This window comes from Musa acuminata, unplaced genomic scaffold (genome assembly GCF_036884655.1).
Source record: "Musa acuminata AAA Group cultivar baxijiao unplaced genomic scaffold, Cavendish_Baxijiao_AAA HiC_scaffold_1137, whole genome shotgun sequence".
Taxonomy (NCBI): Eukaryota; Viridiplantae; Streptophyta; class Magnoliopsida; order Zingiberales; family Musaceae; genus Musa; species Musa acuminata.
In genome coordinates this window covers 1,829,378-1,839,049 of record NW_027021349.1, presented here as the reverse complement: position 1 = coordinate 1,839,049, position 9,672 = coordinate 1,829,378, and the positions used below count along the sequence as shown (strand labels likewise).

General features: G+C 37.4%; 1 protein-coding gene across 6 annotated transcripts; it reads right to left on the bottom strand.

Annotated features, from left to right (window-relative positions):
• Nucleotides 1-4,033: 4,033 nt before the first annotated feature.
• On the bottom strand, nucleotides 4,034-6,843 carry LOC135583857 (uncharacterized). Of its 6 annotated transcripts, none has more exons than XM_065178731.1 (5): nucleotides 6,687-6,843; nucleotides 6,426-6,539; nucleotides 5,641-5,755; nucleotides 4,531-5,178; nucleotides 4,034-4,461 (listed from the first exon to the last, which is right to left on the bottom strand). In XM_065178731.1, the coding sequence occupies exons 2-5, from the start codon at nucleotides 6,443-6,445 to the stop codon at nucleotides 4,216-4,218; spliced, it is 1,029 nt and encodes a 342-aa protein (XP_065034803.1). In that variant the 5' UTR covers nucleotides 6,446-6,539; nucleotides 6,687-6,843; the 3' UTR covers nucleotides 4,034-4,215. The 6 variants fall into 6 exon arrangements, with proteins under 6 accessions (XP_065034803.1, XP_065034806.1, XP_065034800.1 ...); XM_065178734.1 differs by having other exon boundaries at nucleotides 6,352-6,584; nucleotides 6,687-6,836; XM_065178728.1 differs by having other exon boundaries at nucleotides 6,403-6,584; nucleotides 6,687-6,836.
• Nucleotides 6,844-9,672: the final 2,829 nt, after the last annotated feature.

Here is a 9,672-nt window from a genome sequence, read left to right as displayed (position 1 = left end):
TTGAAAATCAATTGCACTATCACTCATTGTGATGCTTGTCTTTACAATAAAAGTCATAAATTACCTTTTGGGACAACCTCAATTTCTTACTCTAAAGTCATAAATTACCTTTTGGGACAACATCAATTCCTTCTTTTGACAAGTTTCGCTTTTATGTCATTTTTGTAGACTATTTCACTAAGTACACATGGTTATATCCTCTCCATCATAAGTCTGATGTTTCCACAGTATTTACTAACTTTTGAAAGTTGGTCGAGAATTTTTTTCAATCTTCCATTAGAACAGTTTACTCTGATGGCGGAGGCGAATATCAAGCCCTCACATCCTATCTCTCCGCTTATGGTATACAACACCTCAAGTCACTCCCACATACTCCCCAATTGGTTGGCTCTACCAAATGCAAACATCAGCATATCGTTGAAACTAGTCTCTCCCTTCTACATCAAGCATCCATGCCACCACCTTTTTTGTTAGCAACTTTTCAAATTGTAGTTTATCTCATTAATCGTATGCTCACTCTAGTCTTATAATACCAATCATCATTTGAAAAATTATTCCACAAGCTTCTAAACCTTTATAAACTCAAAGTTTTTAGCTGTTTATGTTATCCATGGCTCCGTCCCAATGCCTCGCATAAGCTAACACCACGATCTAAGCCTTGCACTTTTATAGGCTACTCTATTGAATATAATGCTTTTCGATGCTATGAACCCCAAACTAAAAAAGTCTTTATATCACGTCATGTTATTTTTGAGGTGTCTGTCTTTCCTTTTCAAAACAATCCTACTATGCAGGCTACTCCGATAAATATACATCATTGGAGTATCCCTTCGATCTCATCACACGAATCTCCCACGACACCGTCCAGTCCTTACCCTCAAGATCCGCATACTACTATTACTCTAGTTCAACAGCTTCTCACTCCCTCTATTTATCCACTCCCTTCCTCACAAGTTTCCCCTATTACTGAAGTAATACTCTCGGCAACATTGCCACTGGCTTTACCTTCTCCTAGACCTAGTGACATTGACGTGCCGACAGCTGGCCTGGTCCATGACAATGACTCGCCCTCGGCTATATCACCAACACAATATACCATTTCCATCGCCCCTAGACATCCAATGATAACACGCTTTAAAAGTGATATTTTCAAACCACGTCAAGTCCTTGACTTACATGTTATAACAAATTCCTCCACTGAGGCCAATAAACCCACTACAATCACTCAAGCTCAAAAGCTCAAAAATCTTCTCACTAGCATAATGCCATGTGTGACAAATATGATGCTCCTCCATAACTCTACATGGACCTTAGTACCCTTTCATTACACACAAAATATCAACCAATGTAAATGGGTCTTTCAAATTAAGCGGAACCCAAACGGATCCATTGCTAGATATAAAGCATGTCTAGTTGCCAAAGGGTTTCATCAACGACCTGGTGTCGACTTCACAGAGACATTTAGTCTCGTTGTTAAACCTACAACAATCCATCTTATCCTGAGTTTGGTCATCTCAAAGGGCTGGCACATACGACAATTGGATGTTAACTATGCCTTTTTACAGGGGTTGCTTACTAAAGATGTTTTTATATAGCAACCTCCTGGTTTCATTCATCCTCAGTATCCAAGACATGTCTGCAAACTTCAAAAAGTTATTTATGGACTTCGTCAAGCTGCAATGGCTTGGTATATAGAACTTGGCTCGTTTTTGACCTCAATTGGCTTCATCAATTCCATGTCTGATACCTCGTTATTCATTTGCCAGCACAATATATCTTTTAGTGTATATAGATGATATTATTGTCATAGGCAATGATCTTTTGAAGACTCGGGCATTTCTAAAGCACTTGGCCGATCGATTCTCCCTCAAAGGTCTAGGAACTTTAAGCTACTTTCTGGAAATGAAAGCAATATTTATATCTTCAGGTCTCTTCCTATCATAAAGAAAGTATATTCAAGATTTATTATCAAAGACAAACACACAAGATGCAAAAGAGGTTACAACTCCTCTCTTTACCAGTGAATCACTTAAATTATATGATAGAAGCCCTACTACAGATTCGACTCAATATCGACAAGTCCTTGGCTCATTACAGTACTTGGCTCTTATCCGTCCAGATATCTCATTTGCCATTAGTAAATTATCACAATTCATGCATCGACCATCTACTATGCATTGGTCTGCAGTCAAACGAATTTTCGGTATCTTAAAGAGACTCTTAATCATGGAATTTTTCTTCGCAAAATGCTTCACTCCATCTCCATGCCTTTGCTGATGCCGATTGGGCAGGGAACTTTGATGATAGAACATCCACATCAAGGTACATTGTCTTTCTTGGAGCTACTCCAATCAATTGGAGTTCTAAAAAATAAAAGACGGTTGCACGATCTACAACTGAAGCTGAATACTATGTCATCGCCACCGCCGCTGCTGAACTCAATTGAATCACAAATTTGCTCAAGGAACTCAACGTCAACTCCACAGTTACTCTTACAATATATTGTGATAATATTGGAGCTACCTACTTATGTGTCAATCCAGTGTTCCATTCCCGTATGAAACACATTGCCATCGACTTCCACTTCGTGCGAGATTAAGTTGTTAGACATCAACTCCGTGTTTCTCATGTACATATAGTTGATCAACTAGCAGACTCACTCACAAAACCTCTCGCCCACAAACTATTTTCATCTCATCGGTCCAAGATCGGCATCCTTAATATAAGCTCAATCTTGCGGGGGCATGATAGCAAATAAGATTTCCTCAAGGTAGTTGAATTTAAAAGAGTAAGTAAGAGACATTGAATTGAATTTAGAGGTTGATTTCAAAAGGGTCGAAGCTATTATTATATTTGTAAAAAAGCTATTATTATATTTCAAAATGTTTTTTCTATTGAGGATGGGGATATGTCACATAGCAGAAATAATTTTTTTGATAAAAATTATGTTATCCTAACTTAAAATGTATATATTTTTTGGACTGTGAGAGTCATTCCAAAAGAAAATCTGTGTATGTATAGATCAAGAATTATGATTAGCACTACAAAAAACAAGAAGAATTAAGATGGGAGAGCTTTGTGCCTCTTTGAAAAAAGAGGATGATTTTATTTCTATTGATAACTTTAATAATTAGTCATTTTACATTGTTGATGAACATGATTTTGGTTGTGATGCCACTAATATAGCAAGTGAAAACATAAATTTTATTAGAGTAAATAATTTTGTTCATGTTGGTAGCATAAAGAAGGTATGTAGAAAAGGAGATTGCAAATTCAGATAAGTTGATAGATGAGGTTTAGAAGAAGTTGCTGATGTTAAAAATGAAAAGAACTGCTATTCAAGATTAGAAATAAAAAATTTTGTAATTGATAATTCTAACAGCTTGATTTTTATTTGAAGATTTGTTTAAAATTAGTTCGAGACAAATCAAAATTTTATAATTGATTAAAATAAATAAAATAGATTGATCAAAAATTATAAAATTTTACAATTGTATGATTCAAAAATTCAAAGACTCAAAATCAAATTTTTGCCAATTCACAAAGGTAGACAAGACTACAAATATGCTTTCAAGATTTAAAGACTCCAAAGAATACTACAGATCATAACTTGCTTCTTTTTAATTTTATTTTAGCTTATAATATTCAAATACTATAAATAAGAAGCTAATGTAACATATTAGATTCAACAATACAAGAAGAGAAGAAGAAATGAGGTAGAATCATGAAGGGCCAAAAGATTCATGATTTTGTAAGTTATTATAATTTGTGTTTTTATTTTTATTATTTTTTTAATCATAATAACTTACAAAACCACAAATCTCTTTAATCAAAATATATTTTGTGCTTTTACATAAATATATTATTATATTTTCTCTTTTCAAAAATTCATCCAACCTATTATCTCACTAGTCGATGTATCGGTTCGATAAACAATACAGTGATCGAAGAGCTTATCTATCCGATATTTGGTATCTTTTTAAGATTATGATACATACAGTTCAGTGTCCAATTTACTATATTAGTATCACAATTTGGGCATAAAAAGTGTAGCAGTGATTTATTCATCTCAATTGTTCAAACTCAAGGAGTGTTTGGATTCGGTGGACATGAATCACACAATCTACTGATATCTATATTCATCAATGTAGCCATGATCAGACGTACCCAAGGAAGCTTCACTTGATCTTTTATATCTTATGATACCAATGGTTGTCATGCAGATTTCAATGGAACAGCAATGTCTTGGTTGCCCAGAACTGATCCATTGTAGCCATTGGAGATGTCTCCATTGCGACTGTCATCATCTGAAACGGCCGCATCAACATGATGAGCTACACTGCGACAAGTTGAACCTCCCAGCTCCGAGGAACGACCAGGCCGGCCTTTTTGGGCGGCGGAGCGAGTGCTCTGAGGGAAGGGGGAGGTCCCGCGGATGCCACCCGTGCTTTGTTTGATGTCCTACAACAAGGTAGCAAGAGCTCAGTGAGCCTCATTCATGCAGCAGATCTGCTAGCGGAAGGAGCTCACCGTGGTGTTCTTGAGAGCTGGCTTCGTGGCTCGCCGGGCTGCGGTCTCCGATGCCGTGATCAACTTATGGTTCGACCGAGCGTTCGATGTGTTCTCTTGAAGCCTGCCTCTGCTGACGAGGGGCGAGGAAGACTGCGTCGACGCTGTTCCTGGTCGTCGTTGCCTGCCGGTGGATATGGCACGCTCAGGCGGCTTCGTTTGTGTTTGAGCTCGGCCTCGTGGTGCCGGGGAGGTGCTTCGGATGTTTGCAGAGGCTACCGCGGCTGCTGCTGCTGCTGCTGATACACGACGAGTAGGAGTCGATGGCCGGGAGTTGGTTCGAGTTGCGGCTGCGGCGGTCGAGCTGGTGCTCGGAGCAATGGAGCCGATCTGAGGTCGAACAGTTGGCGAAGAAGGCCTACTATTCTGTGAAGACCGTGATGGGGATGATCGAGAGGGCGTGAACGGAGTCATCTTTGTGTTCGACCGATGGCCGGGCGTCGAAGGCTTGGAAGTGACGGAGGCTGTGCTGGTGTTGAGGAGTGCTGTTTGCCTGCTGTTAGAGAAATGGGTGAAGGATGAGTGTGCGTTGGGCATGGAAGGCCGCATTGCTGAGCTACTTCTTGCAGGCTTGACAGAGTTGTCTTTCTCTGACTGACACACAGATAACTGCAGGAGAAATCATTTTAATTCAAAGACAACTGAACAACAACAAGAAATTATATATGGATCTTTTTTATCATCACAAGATAATATTCTGATTAAATTAAAAGGATTTAAATTTTACTTTATAGTTTTTAATATATTTTTTCTTACACCACTAATACTAATTATATATTGACAGGTCAATGAGCAAAGTTCATATAATCTTAAACGATATATCTAATTATTTTCTCTTATCTTTTCTACTAACTTTGCGCATCCATTTTTATATTCCGACACGCATCGATACCTAATGATCACCTTACAATTTTTTATTCTAATTAAAAAATACAACTAGAGATGGTAGATAATTAGGTTTAGAAAATTTAGGTGTATGAATTATAGGAGATGTTCAGGAAATTTGGAAAAAGTTTGCATGTTAAGATCATAATTCTTCAGATAAAAAGGTGGAAAAGAAAAGGAACTCACCTTTGAAGCTTTTCCAGTGGAAACAGATCTAGCATTGGATCTGCTCCTTGGTGTCACCTTGGATGTTTGCTTGTCAGAGTAGGAAGAAACAGGAGTTCCAGGAGGAGTGAGAAGCCTGTCAGTTCTTAGTTTCAGTGGTAAATGGGTTCAACTTGAAACTTAAAAGCAATGTAGAATTCTCTGCATCATTTATATACATGAGATGTATTATCAGATCTTGAAATTATTAGCTATAGCAGAATGGATCTTGTTTGTTGTGCACTGTGAAAAGTTGGCTGAGTGCAATTTTACAGTGACCAAAAGGGAGTGGCTTAAGCTACACAGTCCATGGAAGATATACTGAAGACTGTTCCTGAATTTTCTTAGATTCACTTTTACATTAGAAATGAAGATTTGGCAGAGAAATGTTAATTTTTTTTCCTTGTGGTTCAGCTTCTTTGTCCACGTTGTTGGATTTACTGCCTATATTTTTCTAAAATTCTAGATATAACATGCTGTTGCTGCAAAAATCATACCAGCTTATCTACAATTTAGGAAAGAAACTATAATTCTTGAGATCAATAAGCAGTATGAATTTGATTACAAAGTGTAGATGTCAAAAGTCTTGTATCTAAAACCTCTGCAGGTCCAAAGAAACTAAGATTTAGATGAAGGAAAAAAGCATATCATATCCAGTTTCATTTGATCTCTCAGTGCAAGAAGAAGACATACATCTAAATGGTGAACATAGCTTGAACAAGGCTCGGCTTATGGTTATGTTACCAATCATAATCATGCTTTCCAACCTCAGCAGATAGCAGGTCATCCATTCTGCTCTTTGCTAAGGATTCCATCTCTTTCCTTTCTTCAGCAGCTGATACTCTGCAACAATCACCACAGCAATCCTTCTTCAAATGACCCTGCAGCGGAGCTTAAACATCACTTGGTGCTTTAAATCCCATCGACTAGAAAAAATACATCATAGATTTACCATAGTTAAGAAGAAAGCCAGTAAATCCAGTTCGATCTCAGATTGAAGGTATTCAAAGAGAAAACAAGATCCTCACCTTCCTTCAGTCCTCCTCCAACCAGTGTACCAAATGTGACTCGAAAGCCTCAGCTGCACATCTAAATTCTGTCCTCTCCGACACCAGAAGCTCTACAGAAAGAGAAATAAGACTGTGAAGGAGGCAAGGGAGGAGCATTAAATGGATCAGAGGAGAACCTGTGAGAGTGGATATGTACTTGGATATTAACTGATTCCTATGCCAGTTAGGGTTCTTTCTCAAAGTTTTACCGCTTTCTTTTGCTTTGTTTAATGCTGACAAAAAACAACATGATGAGTGTGAGTTGATCTTTCTTTGTTGATTTTTCTCTTGGTTCATTTAATGGCACATCATTTGTTCTTTAATGACATGTAAATATAAAGAGCTTATTCATCTATAATTGTCTAGATTGACCAATTATCTCTTATTTTCTCTCTACATTCATCTTCACTGTTGAAACTTGAGGCCTTTCAGAATGATAGATATCCAAAATATCTGACACAAGTAACTCCTGTTAAGAGATTGAAAGGAATCCTTAACTGAAGGACAAAGCTCTTTTCATTGCATGAATTATGTTGGACAAATGTTATGTCTGATTGATATCCAAGTATTTATTGATAACTATTTTGGGTTCCGTTATATGGATCTTTTACCGACATCGAGTTGATAACGACAAGCTACACGAAATAATTTAGCTGGCAGATGTATCCTTCCATTATTTTCCGAAAAAGAAAGAAGCTTGAATCAACTAAAATTCTACTATACTTTTTGTTGTTTCAGTCAGTGTGGCCTCACTGAGAATCTCAAATGTGCATACATGACAAAGGCAATTGCAGAGTTCCTCCACAAGTTGGGTATCAGATATGGAACACAACACCAGCTCATATGGTGTTCTTGGGATCAAAAAGGAACTGAAGTAACTTTTGATGCAATGGGTAAAGAACTGATGCTAGTCCTGAAGGACAATAAATGATGAGAATGTGGGCACAGCACTTGTGTGGTTCAAACCCCCTGATGATACTTTCCAAGCCATCTTCTTATGTGATTGGGGGAGCTACCTTAGGTCTCAGGTCTCTGGTTCATCAGACAAATTCATGTGCCATGTCTGATGTCTCCATCTCTAAGCGTCCTTATTGTGTGAATAATTTGGATTTTGGACTGGACTACTGATGCTGTGTCGTAAGCCAATCTAAGCTCATCTTAGGACTACTGGTCCTCCACTCAACAGTTGATCCAAGCTTGATCATGGTGGCCATGTCTCTTTTGGATGAGCTACATCGATCGATCGGATGCTTGTAGGCAGCTTCCTGATTGTAAATCCTCTGCCGAATTCGGGTTTTCGGGACTCCTTTGTGGTTCTACTGATCAGACTTTCTGCTTATTTCAATATCTGATCGCATTTCAGGAAACATAATACTTCAAACGGAGTTGATCTCATCTGTATCTACAAGAAACATAACACTGCAGTAAAATGGTTTCCTACATCACACTGAACAGGCTTGTCTAAAAGAATGTTCTGCAAGGTTGAAGCTTGAATATTTGTTTCAGACAACAAATATGCACTCTCACTCCCAAAAAGAAGGATTGCTTGGTGTTTTCGGATCAACATGCTACAATTAAAACATTGCAGAAACTGTTCTTGACCAATATTTTCCTCTTCTTTGATGTAACAATGTTCACACATCAATTCAAATTATGGAGAGAGAAATCAACTCTTAGGTCAAGACATTGTTAGTCTGATGCTTTGGATCATTGATTGTACAATTCTGGTGCCATCAAGGTTGTATGCAGGATGAAAGTATGTATGTCAAGAGCCAATACAACCTCTATCTGAAAGGAAAAGACATGCTTCATTCAGATCAGCACTGCAGTTTGCAACTTGTGAACAAGGAGGCATGGGGAACCCTTGTTTCTTTGCCACCATCAAGGATGGGATCACAGTGATAGAATGTGACCACCCACCCCTTGTTTTGGTTGCCACTGCCACAAGATCCAGGACTTGTGATCTCAAACAACTCATAGATAAAGATGAGGAGCACAAAATGGTTGTTCATGAGCTGTCATAGATAGCATTACAAGTCAGTTGATAAACATAGGATGATTGGAACTCATCTCATCTCATCTTATCATATCAAATTCTATCTGGTTTGATTGGAACTCTACTGCCTCATCTTAGGTAGGTTACTTAGAACTGAGACAGGAAAGGTAGAATGCACATGGCAAGAAGACTCCCACACCTGTTCAAAATGTTTCTTTGTTCATTGTATATGACAAGGTTTCACAGACCAATAGAGAAAAAGGAAAGAAGAAGGCAAATGAAACTGGATCTATTTCCTTCCACATGGAAATAAGCCTCATTCAAATCTCACATCCTATCATGTGTTCATCTGTGTGTATGACAATTTTCCACAGAACCAGCCAAAAAGAAGGAAGATTGAAGGAAGGCAGCTACATGGAACAATGTTCAAGTCTGTTCACTGCACATGGACAAGAAGGACATTATTGGCTTTTAGACACAAAAAACTCTCAAGTCAACTAAAAGCTTGAAGTTTGATTTCAAAAAATTAAATAAATGTAGCCAAAAAACTTTTGTTTCTAAGAAGAAGAAGAAGAAGAAGAAGAAGATTGAGTATGATCATTAATTTAGTAGTAGATTATCAGACTTTAAAATATTAATTAATAAATATATCTTGACTACTGATAGCAAAGTTTTATGTATGATTCCATCCTGTCTTTGCTACTATGTATGGAGATGAATTCAAATGAAACACTAAGAAATCCACCTTATAAATCTAAAAAAATTTAAATGCTTTTATTGTCATGCATTACATTAAACTCTTAATCTAAAAATATGTGATTGTTTGAGGTGATGATGGAATTGAGGTCTGAATTCTCTCGGCTTAATTCTTAAGTAAAGATGTCATATGACAATGCTTTTTTATTTTATTTTATTTCATTGCTACCCATTATACATATGGCTAAAATTATTAATCATAAATTCACAATC